General features: G+C 67.1%; 1 protein-coding gene across 6 annotated transcripts in view; it reads left to right on the top strand.

The window, feature by feature from the left end:
- Window positions 1-22,617, top strand: part of TNRC18 (trinucleotide repeat containing 18) — a gene marked incomplete at its 3' end in the record, with an annotated part of 71,819 nt that continues 49,202 nt past the window's right edge. For 3 of the 6 annotated variants that reach the window (XM_084886123.1, XM_084886121.1, XM_084886122.1), the window contains exons 1-3: window positions 2-393; window positions 2,037-2,434; window positions 21,091-21,246. In XM_084886123.1, the coding sequence (XP_084742249.1) occupies window positions 2,248-2,434; window positions 21,091-21,246 (343 nt within the window). In that variant the 5' untranslated portion in view covers window positions 2-393; window positions 2,037-2,247. Of the gene's footprint in view, window positions 394-2,036; window positions 2,435-19,673; window positions 19,827-21,090; window positions 21,247-22,617 lie in introns of those variants that run through there. The other 3 variants (XM_084886125.1, XM_084886120.1, XM_084886124.1) reach the window with 3 other exon arrangements.

Here is a 22,617-nt window from a genome sequence, read left to right as displayed (position 1 = left end):
TTTAGATCCAGCGAGAGGAACTTGAAAGGGGGGTTGTGTAATGTACCTTTTCCAATCCCGGGCTGTATATGGAGATTTGGGATTCTTTAGGCCGGCGCTACCTGGATTTTATTAAAAAGCGGGGCGCGCGGCGGGAGGGACGCTGGCTTTCCCGGGGCTGCGGGAGCCCGGCCGCGCGAGGGCGGAGGAGTTGGCGCGCCCAGAGCTCGGCCCGGGGAGCGGTTTTCGACCAAAAAAAGGAAAGGCGGGCAAAAAGTGTGAGCAGGCTGCGGGCGGCGGAGGGCAGCGGCCGCGGGATGGCGGGCAGCACGGGCGCCTAGCCGCGCCGGGAGCCGGGGCCGCCCGCCGAGTCGCCGTCGCCAGACCCCGGAGCCCGGAGCCCCGCCGCGCCAGGTATGCCGCCGGCGCTGCGGTCTCCGAACTTCTCCCGCTGGCCCTGCGCCGCGCTTCCCCCTGGGGTGTGCCGGGGGGGGGGGCGAGGGGGGGCGCCCTGGGGGGGGCGGGCGGGTGAGCCGCTGCCCCCCGGGCTCCCCTGGATCCCCCGGCCCCGCTCCAGCCCTCACAGCCGGCCGGGGCGCCGGTCCCCTTCCCGGCTCGCGGCGGCGGGCGATGGGGGAGCCAGAGACGCCCGAGACGTTTTCGGCCCTAGACTGTTTTTAATTAAAACCCGGAATTCAGCCATTTTAACTCCGGGGAAGAGGGGAGAAAGTAGGGGGAAGGCAGCGGGCCCCGCAGAGGCCGAGCCAGCTGCTCCGCCCGAGCCAGGGTGCTCCGGGGGCCTCGCCGCGACTCCCCCGAAGCGGGCGCCGGGCTCGCCCCAGGGCGCTGGCTTTCAGGGGAGCGAGCGGCACAAAGCGCGTTTAAAAAAAAAAATCACGGGAAGCTCCTCGCCTCCGGAGACACGTATCCTCCTCGGATGTGGCGGTTTTAATTTTTCCAAAGTAAACGCGGACCTGGTAACCAGAGCCCGGGAGGCGGGAGGAGGAGGTGGTGGTAACCAGAACCGGGTTGGAATGAGCGAAGTTGTGGGGAAGGTGGGGACGGAGGCCGGGGTCGGGGGCCCGAGGGTCTGCAGCGGGGAGGCAGCCGGCGCCCCGGCCTCCCGGAACCGGGAACGGAGCCGCTGCGGGCAGACCGGGACCGGGAGCCCAGACCCCTCCCGCCCCGCGGGAATCGTCAGCGGACAAATCTTTTAAACAAACAGCCTTAAACTGGAACTGCAGGGGCTTGCCCAGCCGGGGAGCCGCCCCTCGGCGGGAGGCTTTCTTTGTGGTTATTTTGGGGGTTGGGGGGAGCTTGGGTAAGAGCCAGACCGGAGCCCCCTGCCTTCCCCTCTGACACCCCCGGGCCCCCGCGCCAGGCCGCGTCCCGGGGCGCGGGGTTCCCAGGCCCGGGCGTTGGAAAATGAAACCAAAGGCTGTTTGGAAGGATTCTTCCCAGTCCGCGGGCGCGAGAGGGAATGCCACGTCCCCGCGGACTCGGCCGCCGCAGCCGCAGTGCCCAGGGCCGCGCTCCCCGCGGGCAGATCCCCTCCGCGCGCCCTCTTCCCCCCGGGAAGCCCCGGAGCCGGGCCGAGCGAGCGGCCCGGGGAGAAGCCGCGCTCCGGCGGGACGGCGAGGGCCGCGGAGGTTAAACATTAAACTCCCGGATCAGATAGCGACGCGGGGTGGACAGTGGGAGCCGCTCTGGAGAGGTTTCCCGGCCTGAAACCTCGGAGCGTGTGAGGCCCGGGAACCGAACCCTTCGGAGGTTTGTGCTGCGGCCGGGGCGGCGGAGGGGCTCCCGCTGCCGGTGCCGGTGCCCGAGCACGGCCCGCCGCCCGGCAGCCTCGGGCTGGGCGCAGCGCCGCCGCCGGAGCGTTTCCACGGTTCACGGCGCGGGGCCCGCTCCGAGTCCACCTCCGCCGCCGCCCCCGCAGCCCCCGACCCCGATCGGCAGAACGACTTTCTGAAACTTGCTTTTGTTTATTTTCTCTCCTTCCCCTTTTTCTCTCCTCTCCCTTCTCCCGCGGCGGCCCGACTCCTCTCCCCGCCAAGACGCCGAGTGCGCCGCCCCGCGCCGCGCCGCCCGGCCGCCGGGAGGGGCCCGACCACCGCCCGCCGCGCCGCGGGCCGCCCGCCGCGCCGGCCGCCGCCATGCCCGCCGCGGGGCCGCCCGCGGACCCCGGCTCCGCGCCGCGGCCGAGCGCGTAGGCGCCGCTGAGCGCGGCCGGGCCCGGTGCGGGCGGCCGCCGCACGCCCGCGGAGGATGGATGGCCGAGACTTCGGGCCCCCGCGGTCCGGGCCCGGCGCCCCGCCGCCGCTGCTGTCCGGCCTGGCCATGGACGGCCACCGCGTGGGCGCGGCCGCCGCCGGACGCCTGCCCGCCTCGGGCCTGCCGGGCCCGCTGCCGCCCGGGAAGTTCATGGCCGGCCTCAACCTGCACCCGCACCCCGGTAAGTGCCGCGGGCGCCCCGCGCTCCGCCCGGAGCCCGGCACCAGTGTGTGTCCTGGGCTCCGCGGCCTCAGGGATGCCCGGTCCGGGGGGTGCGGGCGGCCTCATCCCCGGGGCGGGGACCCGGGGCCGGGGCCGGTCCGGAGGCGCTGGCGGAGGGGCTGCGCGGCCCCGGCCTGGCCTCCCCGGCGCTCGCCTTTGCTGGGACGGAGCCGCCAGGAGCGATCCCGGCCCGGAGCCCGGGAGGCTGGGTTTCCCGGTCCGGGCGGGAAAAGAGCAGGCAGGCCGCTCCTCCGGGACACGGTGCCCGGAGCTCCAGGCAGACGCCCTCGCGGGCCCGGCCGCCCGGCTCCTCCGCTCCGGTGTGGGCGCTCCGGGGTGCCGGGAGATTGCCCGGCCCCGTCCCGAGCCTCCGGCGGGTGGGCGGCGACCTGGGGCCCCTGTGCCCGGAGCACCCGCCCGGAGGGCAGCCGCGGCCGGGCCTCCGAGCCCCCTGTCCTCCCGGACGGAGGAGCCGGGCCGCGGCCGCCGGCCGGGGAGGAAGCGGTGGGGCGGCCGGAGCGGGCGGAGAGGGGCTGATCCGACACTGATCCGGAGGCGCCGGCCTCGCCGCTTCCCGAGGGGCCGCGGGAGGCGGACGTGGCCCGGCCGCTCTGGGCGCAGCGGGGAGGGAGGCTCGGGGCTCCCGCCCGCGCTGCCACCGGCCTCGGCCTGGACCGGCCCCTCCTGCCGGCCGCCTCCGGCCTCGGTGCCGGCGTCCCCCGGCTCGGCCTGTGGAACCCCCGCCTCCCGCACGGTGTGGTCCGGGCGCGGGGTTTCTGGGGAGCCGGGAGCCCTGGTGGTGCTCGGCCGGGTCCTGGGAGCGGACACCGGCCTGCCCGCCGCTCTGCCCGCCGGCCTGCCCGCCGCCGCCTGCTTCTCCCGGTCCTCCCGGGAACTTTTCAGGAACGGAGCCGGCCCGGGACAAAGGGCCTTTGTGCGCACCGGGCGGGGGAGGGGCGCTCGGTGGGCCGTGGAGCTCCCCTGGCGGGTGCACGGGCCGGGTTTGGGTGGGGGGCACAAGGGCCCCGGGAGTTGGGGGCTGTAGTCCTGGGGGGGAGGCTGGAGGAGGGCAGGCAGGGAGGGAGGGGCACTTCTGTGTGCCCCTGCGTGTCTCACAGGTCAGGGGGCTCCCTGCCCAGCCTGGCTGCAGGGTCCTCGCTCTGTTTCCCAAAGGGGGGGGGGCGGGTGCTGGGGTCCCCGCCGAGCTGCCGGGCGCACAGGCCTAGGGCTCCCCTCTGAAGCTGCGAAACCGGCCCTGCCCCGGGTGCCGCCCGCTGGGTGGACGGGGAGGCTGAGGCCAGGTCCCGGCCGGAGCTGGGGGCGGCGGAGGGAGGCGGAAGGCCGGCCGGGAGGTGGATGGCGGGGAAGCCCAGCGGGAGGCGTGGGGCTGGCCTCCGCCCCGGGAGCTGGGAGCAGCCCGGCTTCTGCGTTCTCGGCGGCTGAGGTCATGGAGGAAATAGCAGGTGGCGGGCCCGCTGCCAGGCCCCGAGCCGCCCCGGAGGAGCCCGCAGCACCCGAGTGGCCGCCCGGAGCGCCCCCTCCTCGAGTGGCCGCTGGAGAGCTCGGACCCCGGGCCAGAGCCCAGAGCAGAGCCTGTGGGAGGCCCATGAGCCGGCCAGGGAGCCGCTGCCATTCCCTGCTTGGGTGCGGCTGGGTTGCAGACTCTTCGCCGGCTCTGGCCTCCCCCTTTTTATGGGGCGCAGATGCTACCTTTTCTCTCTCAGCGCCCTCAGGTCCGGCCAGGCCACCAGCCCATCGCTGTTTATTTTTGTCCCGGAAACCCCGAGAGGCAGAGCTGGCGGCAGGGGTCACACAGCGAGGGAGCTGGAGGCCCTCCCTTCACTCCGGGGTTTGGTCCCTGGCTGACCGCCTCCTGTGAGGGGCCCCGGCTGCTGGGGTGCGGCCCCCACCCAGGGAGGCGCTGCCAGGAGAGTGGCTGAGCCAGGGTCTCGGGAGGCGCTGCCTTCTGCATTGTGGGTGCAGGCTCCTGCCTTGTGCGAGGAGGGGGTGAGATCAGGAGTATGTGGGATTTGGGGTACAGGGCTCCCCTTCCCCTAACCTTGAGTATTGATACCTGTGCGGGCCCCCAATGGCCACAGTCCTCAGGGAGACAGAAAAGCGGGTACAGCCGCTGGGTGGGCCGGCCTCTGCCCTGGGCTGGGAGGCAGTTACAGAGCCATTAGCAGGGTTTTGCACTTGGGTGTTGAGTCTCCCTGCCCCCATGCTGGGCTGGGCGCTGGGTGGAGTGGGTTGGGGGGTGGGGACCGGCTTTGGGCTGGTGGTGGACAATGGGGGCCACAGCCCACCCTCCCCGGGGTCAGGGAGCTCCCTCTCTGGAATCCAGCCCCGCAGCCTCCTGGGATTGATTGGAGAGGTTAATCAGTGTGGGCTGGCGGTGGAGTGATGTGATCCCGGAGATAAGGGAGCTTGGCGGCCTCCTCCTCTGGCCTGGGGGAGGCTCTGGAATCTGGGGAGCCTCGGAGCCCCTGTCCTGCAGCACTTTCTCTGCCGGCTGCTCACTCGCTTCAGTTTCCCGGGCCTCGGCCTCGGCGTGCCAGGCACTGCGCTGGCCCCGCCAGCCACCGGACAGACCATAGTCCTCGCCTCCGTCCCATCCCGGGCCCTCGCGTGGGGCCGGGCAGCAAACACACACCAGGGTGGGGGGCGGGGATCGTGTGGAATGGGGTGCAGGCTGTGCAGGCAGAATGCCCAGGGTCTGTTTGGCGGGAGTGGTGAGGGGCTCGGGCTGGGGGGTTGGGGGGGGCTGGGATGGGGAAGGTGGGAGGAGGGTGGAGCCCGCCAGGAGGTCTTGGAATTTGAAGGCAGTGGAGGGAGTGACTCCGGTGGAGGGACATTTTACAGAAACTGGTCTGGACTCTGAAAACGTCTGTGGCATGCAAGACAAAGGGCGGCCCAGAGCCGGTCCGGTTACAGAGACAATCCTGGTTAAGAGAGGCAAAAATGTGCCAGCAGCCTCCGCTGGGTCTGGGGTCAGGGGGACATCGCTCCCAGGGCATCATCAGGGCCGAAGACCAAACTGGAAGGTGGACTGTGGATTCGCTGATAGGGCCAATCAATGTCCCGCCGCGCGGAGCTGATAACGGCCGTGGTTGTGTAAGACGCCCTGTCTCAGGAAGGGAGAGCGCCCACGGGGCCGCCGGCCCAGGACCGGCTCAGCAGAGACCCGCCGCGTCCACGGCGACAGCCACAGCCGACGCCATCGGGCCACACGCAGGTCCCCTGGGATGGGTTGACTGTTTCGAACTTTCCTCTGAGTTCGGATGACTCCCCAGGAGGCAGTGAACAGTGGGTGTGGGTCGCGGCGGCCGGCAGCCTGGCAGAGGGAGAGAAGCCGGTGACCAGCCGGGCAGGAGGCTGTGGAGGTGATGTCACCGGGAGCGAGGCTGCTGGTGGCCAGGCGGCCACGGTTCGGTGCCCGTGGGGGGTGGGCGGCTAAGAGACGTGGGGGGCAGAGGAGGCGCCGCCGCCTGGGTTTCGGGGAAGTGTCCTGTGGCCGAGGGGGAGGACCAGGTTTGGGGAGAGGCCGGCGATTGGGAGTCTGGATTTGAACATGACCGGCTTGGGATGCTCTGGCTTCTGGCACGGACCTGTGTGTGTGTGTCCTTTTTTTTCTTTTTAATATACTTTATTGATTTTTCACAGAGAGGAAGGGAGAGGGATAGAGAGCTAGAAACATCGATGAGAGAGATACATCGACCTGCTGCCTCCTGCACACCCCCCACCGGGGATGTGCCCGCAACCAAGGTACATGCCCTTGACCGGAATTGAACCTGGGACCCTTCAGTCCACAGGCTGACGCTCTGTCCACTGAGCCAAACCGGTTTCGGTTCAAGTCGTCATTCTTTATTTTCCTCCTCCTTACAGTGTGACAGCCATACTGTAAAATGCTTCCATCTTGAGTGTCTGGCCCCTTGAACTTTTTTTTTTAATATATGTTTTTATGGATTTCAGAGAAGGGAGAGGGAGAGAGAGATGGAAGCATCAGTGATGAGAGAATCTTTAATCGGCTGCCTCCTGCACGCCCCTACTGGGGATCCAGCTCACAACACTGGCACGTGCCCTGACGGTAATTGAACCTGGGACTCGCTGTCTGCAGGCCGACGCTCTATCCACTGAGCCACACCAGCTAGGGCATGGCCCTCTAAATTTTCACACAATGGTCCCACCCATGTGATCGCCAACCAGCCCAGGATGGGGACATTTCCAGCATCTGGAGGGCTCCCGACCTCCTCCTCCTCCTCCTCCTCGGGGTCTGCTCCGCCCGCCGTATTTCTGGGACCTGAGGTCATTGCCCGTGTGTGAACTTCCTGTAACGGAGTCCTGCCGCCTGCCCTCCGATCCCGCTTTCCCGAGGCGCTGTGCTGTGAGGCCGCCCGCACTGTGGCGCGTGGTGTCCCGGCTGCTGTTTGGCGGGACCACGTGCTGCAGTGTCCACCCGCGAGGACGGCCCTCGGGCGGTTCCAGGTTTGCTGGGAAGAGCCGTGAACGCGGCCTCTGGGCGCACAGGCACGCGTGGCTCTGGATGGGTGTCTGGTCCCCGGGGCGGGCCTGCTCGCCGCAGGTTTGGTGCAGGTTTGGCGTTAGGCTGCGGGGTCCCTGCTGGCACACGGTGCCTCCGGCAGCTCCCAGGGCTCATGGCTTCAGCACAGGAGGGGTCTGTTCCGCTCGGCCGGGCGGTCTGCAGTAAGGCCAAGTGTCTGCTCATTTAAAGTAATATGTTTTCATGGATCTCAGAGCGGAAGGGAGAGGGAGAGGGAAACAGCAGCGATGAGAGAGAATCACTGACCGGCTGCCTCCTGCACGCCCCCCACTGGGGATCGAGCCAGGCACCCAGGCCTGTGCCCTGACTGGGAACCGAACGGCGACATCCTGGTTCACCATCACTGAGCCACACCACCGCCTCCTGGTTCGTAGGTCGACGTTCAGCCACTGAGCCACACCGCCCAGGCTGTGTGTGCACTTTTAGGCGTTTTCCCTCGTTTATTTTTGTGGGCGTGTTTGAGGAATGCGTTGCGGGCCATGAAATCCACCCATCAGAAGTGTCTGGGTCCGCTTTCTGCTGAATGTAAACTTTAGAGGAAAAGCCAGGCACCGGCTAAAACGTAGCTTTAGAAAGGATTCTGGAGAAAACCCACAATTCCCTGCCCCTGCCTCCCATTCCTGACCCCCACCCGTTTTAAATTGCTTTTAGAGAGAGTGAGAAAGAGAGGGGAAGACAGAAGCGTGGAGTCTGAGCCCCCCAGCTGGGGGTGGAACCCACAGCCTGCGTATGTGCCCTGCGCGGCTAGGGAATCAAACCTGCGACCCTTGGGCGCACGGACGATGCTCCAGCCCACTGAGCCACATGGCCAGGGCTGGCTCCCACTCCTAAAAACCTATTTGGGCCTTTTCACCGTTTTTAAGGGATCGCCTGCGTCTGCCGCTGGTTGTGTTTCTGAACTGCTCTGCTGACTCACGGACGGGGGGGATTTTGCACGGACTGCCCGAGTCCGACTCCCGGCTCTCCCGGTGATTCGCGGGAGACCGAGGGCGAGCTTGCCTTGGTTTTCTCACCTGTGAAATGGGGATGATCGTACCCACTTCGTGAGACCGAGGGAGGAGGAAGCGTTTACACACATGGAGCATTTAGAATGGTATCAGGTGCAGTCAGCCCCCCTCCGCCCCAGGTGTACCTCCCCCGTCCTCCAATACGTGTGAGTGCAGTCTAAACTGGTTTTATTTTTACGGCGTTAGCTTTGTGATGATCATTTATCTATGAGCCAACACAGTTTATTTCCTGTAGCTGTTGCCTCTTTTTCTTTCTTTTTTTTCTTTTTTCCACTTGCCGGTTTTTCTCAGAATCCCTCTCCCGGGCTCCTGGTACACCTTCCATTTGGTCATGCGGGTAATGAATGAGTTGCCTCTCCTTTCCTGGAGATGCCTTTTCTGGAATTTTCCGTCTTCCTGCTCGGGCAGGTTGGCCTGGTGCTGGGACCTGTGGCAGGGCCATCGGCCGTCAGACCCCCTTTGCCCATCTGCTGCGTGAGACCTGTTCCCCGATTCCCATGCCATCCCTCCTTCTGAATTCATTTTTATTGTGGATGTCAGAGAGGAGGGGAGAGGGAGAACGAGAGAAACATCCATGATGAGAGAGCACCAGGGATCGGCTGCCTCCTGCCTGCCTCCACGGCCTGGGCGAGTCTATGTTGAAGAAGTGGCGTTAGAACAAGTTTAAGTTTAAAAAATGTGGCTCTCCAAAGAAATTTCCATCGTTGTCCTGTTGACATTTGGCTCTGTGGGCTAATGAGTTTGCCGACCACTGGCTTAAACTCTCCTGGAACCACGTCACGGCTAAGAGCACCGGCTCTGGGAGCCACGTGCAAACACGGGGTGGCCACGTGGCCGTGGCCGTGGCCCCAGCCTCTGCTGCCGTTTCCTCTGCTGTGAAAGGCAGAACGGCCTGTGTGAGGGCGACGTGAGTTTATGAACAGAAACGTCTAGAACGTTATTACTGCCGTTCCTCTCGCATCGCCGGCGCCACTCCGGGCCGTGGGCGTTCTGCGTGGCCGCTCTGGGCCCGTGGGCATTCTGCGTGGGCCCGTGGGCGTTCCGCGTGGCCGCTCCGGGCCGTGGGCGTTCTGCGTGGCTGCTCCTTGCCGTGGGCGTTCTGCGTGGCCACTCTGGGCCCGTGGGCATTCTGCGTGGCTGCTCCGGGCCGTGGATGTTCTCCGTGGCCGTGGGCTTTCTGCGTGGCCGCTACGGCCGTGGGCGTTCTCCGTGGGCGCTGCCCGCCGGCGGGGTGGGAATGAGGCTGCTGTCGGCGGGGCTTTGGTCCCGTCCACGTGACGGGCGTCCGCAGCCTCCCGCCTGCACGCTGGCTGTTCTCCGCTGCCCCCTCCCCTGGCCGTGGACTCCCTCTCCCGCCTCTATGCGGCGGCGGCTGCTTTCGAGAGGCTCGTAGCTGTGTCTTCTAACCACGCGGGTTAATTTTTAACCGGCGTCACGTCTTCCACTTCCAGGCGGCGCTTCGGAGCGTGCGGGAGTGGCTCCTTCCCTCTCCTCCTCTTTCCTCGGGGACTTGCTGCTCGTGGTGGGAGGGCGGGGAGGGCGGGGAGGAGGGAGGGAGGGGAGGGCGGGGAGGAGGGAGGGCGGGGAGGGCGGGGAGGAGGGAGGGCGGGGAGGGCGGGGAGGAGGGAGGGCGGGGAGGGCGGGGAGGAGGGAGGGCGGGGAGGGCGGGGAGGGCGGGGAGGAGGGAGGGCGGGGAGGGCGGGGAGAGCGGGGAGGCGGGGAGGAGGGAGGGCGGGGAGGGCGGGGAAGCGGGAGGGCGGGGAGGAGGGAGGGCGGGGAGGGCGGGGAGGGCGGGGAGGACGGGGAGGAGGGAGGGCGGGGAGGGCGGGGAGGGCGGGGAGGACGGGGAGGAGGGAGGGCGGGGAGGAGGGAGGGCGGGGAGGGCGGGGAGGAGGGAGGGCGGGGAGGGCGGGGAGGAGGGAGGGCGGGGAGGGCGGGGGGGAGGGCGGGGAGGGCGGGGAGGAGGGAGGGCGGGGAGGGCGGGGAGGAGGGAGGGCGGGGAGGAGGGAGGGCGGGGAGGGCGGGGAGGAGGGAGGGCGGGGAGGGCGGGGAGGGCGGGGAGGAGGGAGGGCGGGGAGGGCGGGGAGGAGGGAGGGCGGTCGGGCGAGGAGGAGGGAGGGCGGGGAGGGCGGGGGGGAGGGCGGGGAGGGCGGGGAGGAGGGAGGGCGGGGAGGGCGGGGAGGAGGGAGGGCGGGGAGGGCGGGGAGGAGGGAGGGCGGGGGGGGGAGGGCGGGGGGGACGTGGCCTGTTACCCCCTGCTGTTTCCCTCTCCCGCAGTTCCTCCTCTGCTTTTCCCGCGTGTCTTCCAGTGTGAGTGGTGGAGTCTGTGCTGGGGGCCCACCTTCACGGCTCCCGTCCGCACGCTGGGCGCCTCGGACCAGGCCTGAGTGTGTCTGCAGGCCTTTGCTCTCAGACTAGGGGGTCCTGTGCCTTTAAACCTGGGTGCAGGTTAATAGATCCTCGCTCCCCCCAACTGTTGGACGGGGAGGACCTATCAAAGGTGAAGATCGACCTGCCCCAAGCCCCAGCCCCGAGGATCCGGCCACCTCCCGAGGGTGGGGGGCTCTCCATGCACCCTCTGCTCCTCGAGGCAGCGGGGCGGGGGCTGTGTCTCAGGATTGCTTGTCTGTGGACGGCTCCCCTCCCCGCCCGGCCAAGCTGCTCATCTTGGTCGCCCTGCTTTCCGCTTCTGAAGTGTGAGGTCTCCTCTCGTTTTGTCTCTCCTCCTGTTCCAGCCCCGTTACTGCGGTTTTCCGTCAGGCTCTGGCCTTTGGGAGGGTCTGTCCTCTGGCCCCTTCCTCCGGGGTCAGTCCTGTCTCCGCCACGTGCCGGGGCTGGCCTCCCGGTTTCCCCATCCGCACTGGAGGCCTCCCCCGCGGAGCAGTTCCCAGCGGGCACCTCCGGTCTCCGGTCTCCGGAGGGGGCGGGGGGACCCTGGTAATTGCTGCGGGAGGAGGCGGGAGCCGGGGGCGAGGCGGAGGGCATTTGCATATCTGTCTGCCCCGGGCGCCGGGATTCCCTGTATTTGGGTCTGAGCTGCTCTGTGGGCCTGCGTCTGGCTGGGCCCTCACAGTCCCATCCGGCTCCAGCCCGATGCCAGCATGGGGAGGGCTGCCGGACCTCTGCTGGGGGCTCTGGAGGCGCAGAGGTGCCTGCTGGGATTGACCCCTTCGGGGAGGTCAGCGGCCCAGAGGAGAGCTCTGCTGAGAGCTGAGTGCGGAGAGGGAGGAACAAAGCCTGAAGCTGGGCCGGCTGGGTGGGGAGGTGGGCGGCCCTGCCTCCCTCGGCCCGCCCCAGGCCGGCTGGACCCTCCCTCCCGCCCGCCTGCGAGGTGAGGCCTGGCAGTGGATCTGGCCTGGCGGCTCCCGCAGCTCCTGGTGTCTGCCTGGCTTAGAGGAACCTCTGCCGCACTGATGGGCGTGTGGGGGTGGTGCTGGCCACCGCCGGGCCTGTGGCCACCCCGCAGCTCCCAGACGGAGCAGGGTAAGCCCCCACCCCCCCCGCGATCGGCGCCCCAGCTGTGCTGTCCCCGGGGACAGGGTGGCCCATCTCAGCGCCTTTCCTTTCCTGCTGCCTGCACTGCAGAGGGAAGGGAGGCACAGAGAGGTCGTGTCATCTTCCCAAGGTCACACAGCAGAGAGCAAGGCCTGAGCAAAGGCCGGGCCCAGGAGAGGTGGGTGGGGCATCGTAGTCACTCTCCTGCTTCCTTTCTTGGCTCATTTTAACTTGCTGGTTTTTTTAGGTTTTTGCAAATTACGTCCATTGACGTGACACTAACTGTGACGTCGACTGTGCTCGGGTTTCGACCGCCCCTCCCCCACCCCTGATCTCCTTTAAAGGCTGTTTTTTATTTTTATTTAAAAAATATTTTTATTGATTTTTACAGAGAGGAAGGGAGAGGGATAGAGAGAAACGTTGATCAGCTGCCTCCTGCACACCCCCCACCGGGGATGTGCCCGCAACCAAGGTACATGCCCTTGACCGGAATCGACCCTGGGACCTTCCAGTCCGCAGGCTGCACCGATCAGGGCTAAAGGCTGCTTTTGAGTTGGTGGTTCAGGCACACGGAGCAGTGAGCACGGCTCGTCCTGGGCAGCCCAACCATTTCTTCTCACAGACCGAACCCTCCATGGACAGGGTTCAAACGAACCCGACGCCTGCCTCCCCGGGGCTTCTGCCTGCCGCTCTGGGTGATCCCGGTCCCCGTCTGTGTGCGTGCTTCCCGCTGGCCAGCAGAGCGTGTGCCGGTGCGGGGATCGGCTGTGCCGTGTTCCAGGTCTGCCGTGCCGTGTTCTAGATAGTCTGTGCCATGTTCCAGGTTGGCCGTGCTGTGTTCTAAAGAGTCTGTGCCGTGTTCCAGATCAGCCGTGCCGTGTTCCAGATAGTCTGTGCCGTGTTCCAGGTTGGCTGTGCCGTGTTCTAGATAGTCTGCGCCGTGTTCCAGGTCTGTGTGCGTGCTTCCCGCTGGCCAGCGCAGCGTGTGCCGGTGCGGAGATCGGCTGTGCCGTGTGCCAGGTCGGCTGTGCCGTGTTCCAGGTTGGCCGTGCTGTGTTCTAGATAGTCTGTGCCGTGTTCCAGGTCGGCCGGGCCGTGTTCCAGGTTGGCCGTGCCGTGTTCCAGGTTGGCCGTGCCATGTTCCAGGTCGGCCATGCCGTGTTCCAGGTTGGCCGTGCTGTGTTCTAGATAGTCTGTGCCGTGTTCCAGGTCGGCCGGGCCGTGTTCCAGGTCGGCCGGGCCGTGTTCTAGATGGTCTGTGCCGTGTTCCGCGTGGTGGTCATTCTCGCTGAAGGCATTGCCTCGCGTGGCCCCGCCCATGTCTGCGTGTCCAGCTGCAGATAGGCGTCGGGTTGCCGTGACACGCCGGTGGGAAGGTTTGGGCTGGCGTGTGCCTGCGAGGGCGCGGCTGGGCGCCGGCGGGTGGCGGTCCGCAGGCTCTGGGCGGGCTGTCATCCTCTCTCCCCTCCGGCTGCGTCTCTCCTTGTCCCTGTCACCTGGCGGGCGTGCGGGAGGCTCAGCCCCCGTTCCTCCTGGCTTAGGCGGCAGCGCGCCTCGGCCCAGGTTTGCTGGCCGTGCGGGGTTTTTGTTCTTTTTTGCGTTTATTTTAAATATATTTTATTGATTTTTTAAAGAGGAAGGGAGAGAGAAACATCGATGAGAAACTGATCAGCTGCCTCCACACCCCCCACTGGGGATGTGCCCGCAACCAAGGTTCATGCCCTTGACCGGAACTGAACCTGGGACCCCTCAGTCCGCAGGCCGATGCTCTATCCGAACTGGTGGGGGCCGTGCGGGTGTTTTTGGGGATCCCCTCTCGCCGTCGTTGCTGCCCATGGAGCCCCCGCCTGTCCTCGGTGCCGTGCAGGGTTCTGTTCACTCTGATACCAGCCACGCCGGGGCCACGTGGGGACCTGCCACCAGGTGTTTCTCCGGCCGGGGTGGGGACCCCCTCTGGCTCCTGTGGCGTCACGGGAGGCAGGGGGGGCTGTCTGGAGGCCGTGTGTCCGCCGGCCTGAGAGGCCGGTGCTTTTTGGTCCCGAGGAAGCCGGTGTCCGCCATGGCCCTGAGGGCTCCTCCGAGTCTGCCGGGAGCTTCTGGCTCTGCCTGGGCGCGCACCCCGGCGTGTGCCGGTGGCGGGGTGCACTCCTGCTGGCCCTGTGGACACCCCGCTGCCCGGTGTGGGTGACCCTGAGACCGCCTTCCCCACGGCACCCAGGCCTGATCCTGGGCGTCCCGTCCCCGTCCCGGCTCCTGTGCCCGTGCCCGTGCCTGTGCCGCGCGGGCCGCTCCTGTCGGTGTTCGCCGCCCTCGCGGCACGGCGGGGAACCTTCCTCTGCCAGGGCCCAGTGGGTGCGGGGAGCATCATTTGAGGGGCTGTCAGTCCGCTTCCCTCGGTTGCACAGGTGCTGCTCACCCTCAGGCCGTGGCAGGGCCAGACCACATGGTTCCGGCTTTTACTGCCTCGGCTGGGGCTGCCCCCTGGCTGAGTCCTCCTCCGTCCTTCATCTCCAGGGGACGGGGCTGTTCTTGGTCCTTTGCCTCTGTGTGACTTTTTATCAACCTAAATGCACATAAATGGACCGTTTTAAACAGCTTTCGGTGCGCGGTTCCGTGGCATTTCGTACATTCACTTTTTTTTTATTTTTAGCTCTTTTATTATTGTTGTGGTTGTTTGAAGAATTACATGTGTCTCCTTTTCCCCATTGACGCCCCCCCCCACTCCCACCCTGAGGACAGGCTCACTGCCCCAGTGTCTGTGCCCATTGGTTATGCTAATTCGCATGCAAATAAGTCCTTTGGTTGCTCTCCCCCGCCCCGATCCCGGTCCCCCCCCCTCGTCTCTGGATCTGTTTTTGTCCGTCCGTGTATGTTGACCATTATAATCCCGCAAACTGGTGAGATCCTGTGGTGTTTATCTTTCTCCCGCCGGCTCACTGTGCCAGCCTAACGCCCCCAGGGCCCTCCGCGCTGCTGTGTGGCCGCCGCCCGCCGTCCTCAGAACGTGCCCATCGCCCCAGACGGAGACCCTGGCCCGTGAGCCGCAGCTACCACCCGCCCCCGCCCGGGCGGCCCGTCTCCGTGGTCCCTGCGGACCCGACTCCTCCAGGTCCTCCTGAGAGGATCTCCCGGCCTGTCCCCCGGGATAGACAGGGTGGCCCCGAGCGTCCTGGTGAGGGGAGCCGTCTGCCCACACGTCCCGGGGCGGGGGGCCCTGGGAAGGCCCCCGGACTGGTCCCCGCCTTCCCGGCCTCGGAACGCTCTGCTCATCTGTCTCCCAGCAGCTGCGCGTGGGCCGGCTCTGCCCCCCCCAACCCGGACCCGTGCCGATGTGATGGGTGAACATGACGTCATCCTTTCTGACAGCTTCTATAGCACCGAGAGCAGCCAACGTTCCCCGAATCCAGCCGTGTTCGCGCCGTTCTTCGTGGGCGCGGGGGCGATGGGCGTCTGAGGGGCGTCCGCCCGGCTCAGGGGCAGTCTCCGAGGGGGCGGCGGCGCCGGGAGCCTGAAGGTCACTCCGTCCCGAGGGTCCGCGCTGTGTTCGCTGCTGCCATGGAGACGCTCAGGTCACGTGGCCTGGGCTGGAAGGCGCTCCTGCCGGGGGCTGGCCCTGGCCCGATCGTGCCGGCCGGATGCTCTGACGGACAGACGCCTCCAGAGACGGGGTCCCCGCTCGGAGCCGGAGGCGGCACAGGGAGAGTGTCTGTGTCTGGTCCGGGATGAGGGTCTTTGGAGGGCACAGGGAAAGAGGGTCTCTGTCGGGTGGTGTGGCCGGGGGAGGACGGGTGGGTGTTGGAACCAGAGCCTCAGTCTCCTGATCTGTGAAAGGGACAAGCATCGCCCTCCCAGAGCTGAGGGGGCGGGTGTCAGGAAGGCTTGAAGCTTTAAAAAAAAGAAACACATTTTAAATTACAGTTGACATCCGGCCTGTTGGTTTCAGGTGTACAGCATAGGGTTTGGACACTGACACAGCTTGTGGAGTGACCACCCCGATAAGTCTCGCCCTGTGTTTGGCAAACTGCGGCTCACGCAGCTCTTTGGCCCCTTGAGTGTGGCTCTTTCACAAAACACCACGGCCTGGGTCAGTCTATAATATGTTGAAGAAGTGGCGTTAGAAGAAGTTTAAGTTTAAAAAATGTGCTTCTCCAAAGACATTTCAGTCGTCGTGCTGTTGATGTTCGGCTCTGCTGGCCAATGAGCTTGCCGACCGCTGGGCCAGCCCCTGCCTCACACCACACGCCGTCCCTGCACTGTTACTGACCCCATTCCCCACGGAGGCCTGGGAGCCTTTCCCAGCCCCCCACGGGCCCCTTTCCTGGACCCTCCGCCCCGCTGACCCTGACCTTGCCCACCCCCCACGGCAAACATGGACAGAGCACTACTGTGTGCGGTGTGTAGGGCACGGGGGGTGGAGGCATCCCACACCTGCACACTAGGGCCACATGGGAACCCCCCCCCCGTTTTTGTCAATAAAGTTTTATTGGCACGGAGCCGGCTGGTTCAGTGCTGTCCAGGCTGTGTTGGCGGATCGGCCGTGATGCCTGAAGTATTTATTACCTGGTCCTTTCAAGACCGAGCGTGTGGGCTCCTGTCCGGGGGGCGGGGAGGGACAGGAACGGGGAACGCCGGGGGGAGGGCCTGTGTGGCCGGACCGTCGGCGATGAGCCCCGTGGAGGGGAGAATGCCGGCTGGGGCGGCTGAGTGGGTAGGGAAGGCCACGTCCACCAGTGTCACCAAGCTGGCGGAGAAGGCGTAAAGCCGGGTGGAGGAGGAACCGAGCCAGGCGTTCCCTGTTCCCGCCGCCCGGGCGTGAGCGAGGACGGGATAGAACCCTGGGTGTTTACCAAACCTTTTTTTTTTAATGGTTTTATTGGTTTGAGAGAGAGAGAGGAAGGGAGCGGGATAGAGAAATGGAAACATCCGTGAGAGAGACTCCTCCTCGGCTGGTCGCCTCCTGCGCGCCCCCTCCTGGGGACGGAGCCCGCACCCCGGCTGGTGCCCGGACCGGCTATCGAACGGGCGATGCTCAGCCACGGAGCCACCGGCCGGCCTCCCAGACCTCTGTGCCCACCGTAGGCTCAGGGCCCTCCCGCCCCGCGGTGAGGGCGTCGGGGGCCGGCTCTGCCGTCAGCTCCCAGAGGCCCCGGGGACTGCTCCGCAGAGCAGGCGGGGACCTGCCAGCAGATGGCTTGGCGAGGCCCCTTCTAGGGTGGCCTGGGTGGCTCTGGTGCCCCAGCCCCAGCGTGCAGGAGCCCTGCCGAAGGGCCGGGGAGAGCGGGGAGGAAGGGGGAGCGAAGGGTCTGTCTGGAGTTGAGCTCTGCCTTTCGGTGACCTTGGCCGGCCGCCGGTCTGCAGAGGGGTCCTGTGTGTGGGTGTGGGGGAGGGGGTCGCAGGGTGAGACAGGCTGGCCCGCAGCTCAATCGCATGGTCCCCGCTGGCTTCCCATGGCCATTGGCACGTTGTGGGGGAGGGGCGGGATGTCTGTGGGTCCCAGGCAGGGGAGGCCTGTTCGCTCAGTGCCGGGGGTGGGGTGCAGGGTGTCTGTGCCCAGCTCCCCGCTGCTGACGCTCCCAGAGGCCCCTGTGCTTCCCCTCCAGGCGATGGCAGGTGGGGGCACGTGGCCCCGTATCCAGCCTGGCGTCCCCGTGCTTGCCCCTGGGTGACCTTCCCTCTCCTGGGCACCGAGGACCAGAGAGAAGACCATTCTCTGAGCACCTCGGGGGCGGGGCCTGTGCTGGGTGGGGGTGGGGCTCCCCTGGCTCAGGGTCCGAGGGATCGTGCCCGCCTGGAGCTACGGCCGGGTGACGGAATCCTCGTAGCGCTGGCTGAGCAAGCGGCCTCTCTCAGCCTCAGTTTTTCAGTCTGTAAAATGGGGTAACCAGGCTGCCTCACTCCCAGGACTGTGGGAGGTGCCAGCCTGGGACCGGCTGTGCCCCTGGGACTTGCGTTGCACTGGGGCCTGTGACTGGCTGTGAGGCTGGATTCCGAGGCCGAGGGTAGATCGTACCTGTTGCTTTAAAAAAAAAAGAAAAGTCGAGGAGAGTCCTAACCGGTGTGGCTCAGTGGCTAGAGCGGCGGCCTGCGGACTGAAGGGTCCCGGGTTCGATTCTGGTCACGGGCATGTACCTTGGTTGCAGGCACATCCCCAGTGGGGAGTGTGTAGGAGGCAGCTGATCGATGTTTCCAACTCTCTATTCCTCTCCCTTCCTCTCTGTAAGAAATCGATAAAACGCATTAAAGAAATATCAAGGAGAAATGCACACCGCTCGTTCAGCGTGTGACGGTGCGTGTGACGGTGCGCAGTTCGTTTGTACCGAGCACGTTGGTCCCGGGTCACACCGGCTCTCGTTTCAAAGCTGACGTGTCATTTCGAGGCAGGAGCCTGGGAAGAGGAACTAGTCCCGCTCGGACCCCGGGTTTGGTGACTGTGAACAGTGAGACTAGCAGTAACGAGACAGCGGCCATGCAGGCACTTCACGGCGTTTAAAAACACGAACAGGTCTGCCTGCAGGGGCCCATGTCGCCCTGCCATCCACCTCCTGCAGCCGGGGGCATCCGGGCACGTGCCCAGAGCCAGTGTGTGCGTGTGCGTGTGTGTGCGCGTGTGCGTGAAAGCCTGTCGGGGGGGGCTGGCCTGTCTGAGGCCTGGGCCCCGGCCCCACCCCGTTTGCCCGCTCCCCACAGGGAGGAGCCTCAGCCGGCCGGTGGCTGAGTTACGTGTGAGCGAACAGAACGTGAATACAATCTGAGTTATGGTTCCTCCGCCTCACCAGCCAGGAGTCGGGTCCCCCGTGTGGCCGGAGGCTGCATGGCGTCCGGGGCAGGCCCGGAGCGTGGTGGACAGGCCGGAGCGTGGTGGATGGGGCAGGCCCGGAGCGTGGCGTCCTGCGTCCGGGGCAGGCCGGAGCGTGGCGGATGGGGCAGGCCCGGAGCGTGGCGGATGGGGCAGGCCCGGAGCGTGGCGTCCTGCGTCCGGGGCAGGCCGGAGCGTGGCGTCCGGGGCAGGCCCGGAGCAGGCGTGCGCTGCCGGTCGTGGGCCAGCCCGTCTGGCCGAGAGGGCAGGCCGGACAGTGGGACGCTCTCCAGCGTCTCCTGGTGGCCCTCCCCGGCCCCGCGCGCGTGACTGTGGTGGTCCGTGGTCCGTGGCCGCCCGTGGCCCGCTGTGCCCCACGTGGGGCCGAGGGACGCCTGGGCAGGCGGAGGTGAGGCTCGCACGGTGGGGGGCCTCGGCTGGTCCGGCCACATTCCCCACAAGCTCTGGGCCTCCGGGCACCCCGAGGCCTGGGTGGGAGCTGTGCGGGTGAGCAGGGGGCACGGAGGCCTGCGTCCCCCGGGGTGGCCTGGGACCCGGGCGGGTGGGGCCGGGCCTTCCCTCAGCCAGTGGTGAGGACGGAAGACCCTCCGGCCGGGCTGTGCTGGGGGGTTTGTCCCTGTCCCTGTCCCTGTCCCTGTCCCTGTCGGTGGCCCGGCCAGGCCCCCAGGGTGGGGTGAGAAGCTGGGGGATGAGCACACCTCGGCGGGGAGGAGAGCGCCAGGTACACTGTGCCAGGGCCGAGGGGCGGCTCAGCAAGCAGCGGGAAGTGCTGGTACACGGGGTGCGGTCCCCACCCGTGCTCTGCCCCGGGGCGGGGGGGGGGCGGCCATGAGGACCCGGCGGCACGCGGTGGCTGGGGCCGGGGCGTGCCTTCTCTGAGCTGGCCGGGCTCCGTCCACGTGGACGCTGCTGGACCGAGTGTGGCCAGGAGCCAGGGCTCCGCCCGCCCCCGGGGGGCCGGGATGGGGCTGGGGTCCCGTGGCCGAGGCTGCCCAGGACGCCCCGGATGGAGTGAGTGGGGAGGGGCGAGGAGGGCTCTGGGGGTGGCGCCCGGGGCCAGGAGGGAAGGCGGCAGGCTTCGGAGGCCCCTGGTTTCCAGAAGCCCCGAGTTTATCTAGTTTGTGTCTGAGATGGTCACGTGGCCCTGAGGGGGCGGTCGGGGAGGGCGGGCAGTGGGTTTGTGCCTGTGGATGCCAGGCTGTGCCTGCTGTCTGGGGGGAGGGAGTCTGGGCACCGTTGAGCCCCCAACGGTGGCGGTGGGAGCCGTTGGCAGCATCCGGGCTGGGCGCGGGGCAGTTTCACAAGCCCGGGCAGGAAGAGCCGGGCTGATGTAAGCCTGCGAGCTGCTGCTTCCGGAGCCTCCCCCGCCAGCCGCCGCGGAGGAAGCCTGGCCGCCTGAGCCCGAGGCCCTGCTCGGCCGCACAGACGGCCGCTATGGCCCTGGGCCCCGAGGCCCGGGCGCTGGAGTCCGGTGAGCGGCCGCACAGGGCGGGCGGCGGGCAGGGTGGGGGCCCGATGCGGGGGTGGTGCCGGCGCCTGTGTCCTGCCCTCGCTCAGCCTGCCACCGCCACCACGCCGGGCCCGAGGTGGAGGGCCGGCCCCTGCAGCCTGTTTCCCTGAGTGTGCCCCAGGGCTGGGCTGGCCGCCTGGGCGGGCCCGGGGGCGGGCACAGGGGGGTCACCTGTCCTCTGTGCCCCCTGCAGGCACTTCCCGGGGCCTGGCACACGCAGGTTCCCGCGGGCGCAGGGCAGGAAGCCCTCTGCCAGGGCGGCCGGAGGGTGCTGGGGACGCCCGTGCCCGCTGTGTGTGACCCTCCTGGCTGTCTGGGCTGAAGCCGCCGCCCGGTGCTCCGAGGATGGGTGCTGCCAGCGTTTATTGATTGTTGTTGTTAAACACTTCCTCCTTCTTCACCGTGCTCGAGGGAGCAGGGCCCGGCTTGCTGACGAGCAAACGGAGGCCTAGGAAGGGAAGCCCGGCCCCGGTCGTCCAGGCCCCTCCTGCCGGGCTGGGAGGTCTGCCAGCGGCTCCCCCTGGGGGCGGGCGGGATCTTGGGGCGGTGCCCTGGGGGGTGGGGGCGAGAGGCATCTGGGGTGAGCCCGGCAGCAGGAGGTGCAGCTTCCACCCTGGCCTGGCCGGCTGGCCACGCAGCGGCCACGCAGCAGCCACGCAGCCCTGTTTGAGGGCTCGGGGAGGGGGTTCTGCTCTCCGGAGGGACGGCCACGCCCCGCCCACGACTCTCACTCACTCACTCTCTCACTCACGGGTTTTACTCACGGTCACCGCAGCCTGGACCCGCTGCTCACTGGCTGTGGGATCAGGCACTTCCCATCCCCGAGCCTCAGTGTGCTCATCCCTTAAATGGGTGCAGAGGGCCGGCCGAGGACTGGAGGGCGTCTGGGCCCGTCCAGGGCTGCTGAGCAGTCCGTGGGGAGGCCGTTTTCTGAACTGTGGGTGTCCTCCCCGGTCTAGGAACCCCCAACAGGAGTAGGGGTTCAGGCCTTGAGCCCCGCTCTGCCTCCTCACTCTGCGGCCTTGGGAGACGGGGTCCCTGCTCCCCACTGACGGGGTCCCTGCTTTTGTCTGCAGATCCGGGGCCGGCACCCGCTTGGGGCTGAGGGCCGGGGGTCCCTCAGGGTGTGCTTGAGTGGCCGAGGGGCAGGGCTGGGTGGGGGGCGCGCCCGAGTCCGCTCCCTGGAGGTGGGCGGGCGGCGGCCTGACAGCCCCTCTCTCCGCAGGCGAGGCGTTCCTGGGCAGCTTCGTGGCCGGCGGGGTGGGGCCCTCCGCCTCGTCCCACGGGAGCCCCGTGCCCCTGCCCTCCGACCTCTCCTTCCGCTCCCCCACCCCCAGCAGCCTGCCCATGGTGCAGCTGTGGGCCGCCCACGCCCACGAAGGTAAGGAGCGGCCGGCGGGCGGGCGCGGGCTGCTGGGCACCCCTCCTCCTCCAGGGGCACCCCTCCTCCAGGGCACCCCTCCCGGCTGTGCCCGTGCCCGGGGGGCTCGGCCCTCTCCCTGGCGCCCCTGCTGTTTCTATGCTCGGTGCTTCCTCTTGTCCCGTCTCAGGCCTTCGCACAGCGGCTCCCCTGCTTGTGGCCCCCCCCCGCCCCCTCCTGTCGGTCCTCAGGGCCCTCACCTCGCTGTGACTGCGATTATCTGTGTTTATTTGGGAAATACCATTTGCTCCCAGAGTGAGCTCCGAGGGCAGGGCCTGCTTCTGCCCGCCCCCCTCCTGGCGAGGTCAGCTTGCTAATTGCGGGACCAGTTCTGCCGTGATGCCCCCGAACGTGGGGGGTCTGTGGGTTCGGCTTCCTCCCTGGGTCAGTGTCATTATCGGAGGATGGCGCTGGGGGGACCACAGCCTCGGCAGCGCCAGGCCCGCCCTCCCCGTGCCCCGTGCCCGCTGCAGGGCCTGAGCCTCCGTGCCCCTGTGGCCTCAGGCATCTGTGTCTCCCTCCGTGGCTGCCTCTCCTGTCTTCGCTGTCCTGCTAGGCTCTGGTTCTGGGCATCGCGGGTGGGGCCTGGGGAGGGGCTGGGAGTCATTCTTTCCCGGCGGCAGAGATGCAGCGGGGCTGAGATTCAGGGAAAGCTCAGGGCCTGCTCAGGGTCCCACAGCAGAGAAGGCGCCAGTGAACCAGTTAAGCCAGGTCAGTGCTGGGTTGAGGTTAGGAGGAGCCCTGGGGACCTCGGTTCAAAATCAGGTTCCTCTGTGTGACACCTCGGGCAGGGGGCATCGCCCAGCCTCAGTTTTCTCATCTATAAAATGGGCGTATTAAAGAGGATCACTTTTTTTTTTAAATTTTTGATATCTAAACGAGAATAACAAAGGCAAAGCAGTTAAAAGTGCTTGGCCCGCCCTGGCTGGTTTTGCTCAGTGGGTAGAGCATTGGCCTGCAGACCCAAAGGTCTCAGGTTCAATTCCCGTCAAGGGCATGTACCTTGGTTGCGGGCACATCCCCAGTCGGAGTGTGCAGGAGGCAGCTGATCAATGTTTCTAATCCTCCCTCTCCCATCCTCTCTGTAAAAAAACCCATAAAATATATTAAAAACAGAAAAAAAAGAAAATGCTTGGCTCACGATGGGACCTGCCACGCCCATCACTGCTCCTCCGTGGATCATCGGATCCTTTCCTCACGGATTCGAGAGCCCAAGTCCGCGCGAGCTGCCGGGACCGGAGGGGGAGGGAGGCTGAACCCTGGGCTGGGGGCACACCGGGCCCTGGGGAGCGGGCGGTGAACTCAGGCCCCTTGCCCAGCGCTGGCAGCCCC

The sequence above is a fragment of the Pipistrellus hanaki genome, assembly GCF_964339955.1.
Source record: "Pipistrellus hanaki genome assembly, chromosome: 5".
NCBI lineage: Eukaryota > Metazoa > Chordata > Mammalia > Chiroptera > Vespertilionidae > Pipistrellus > Pipistrellus hanaki.
This window is presented reverse-complemented; position numbering and strand designations above follow the sequence as displayed.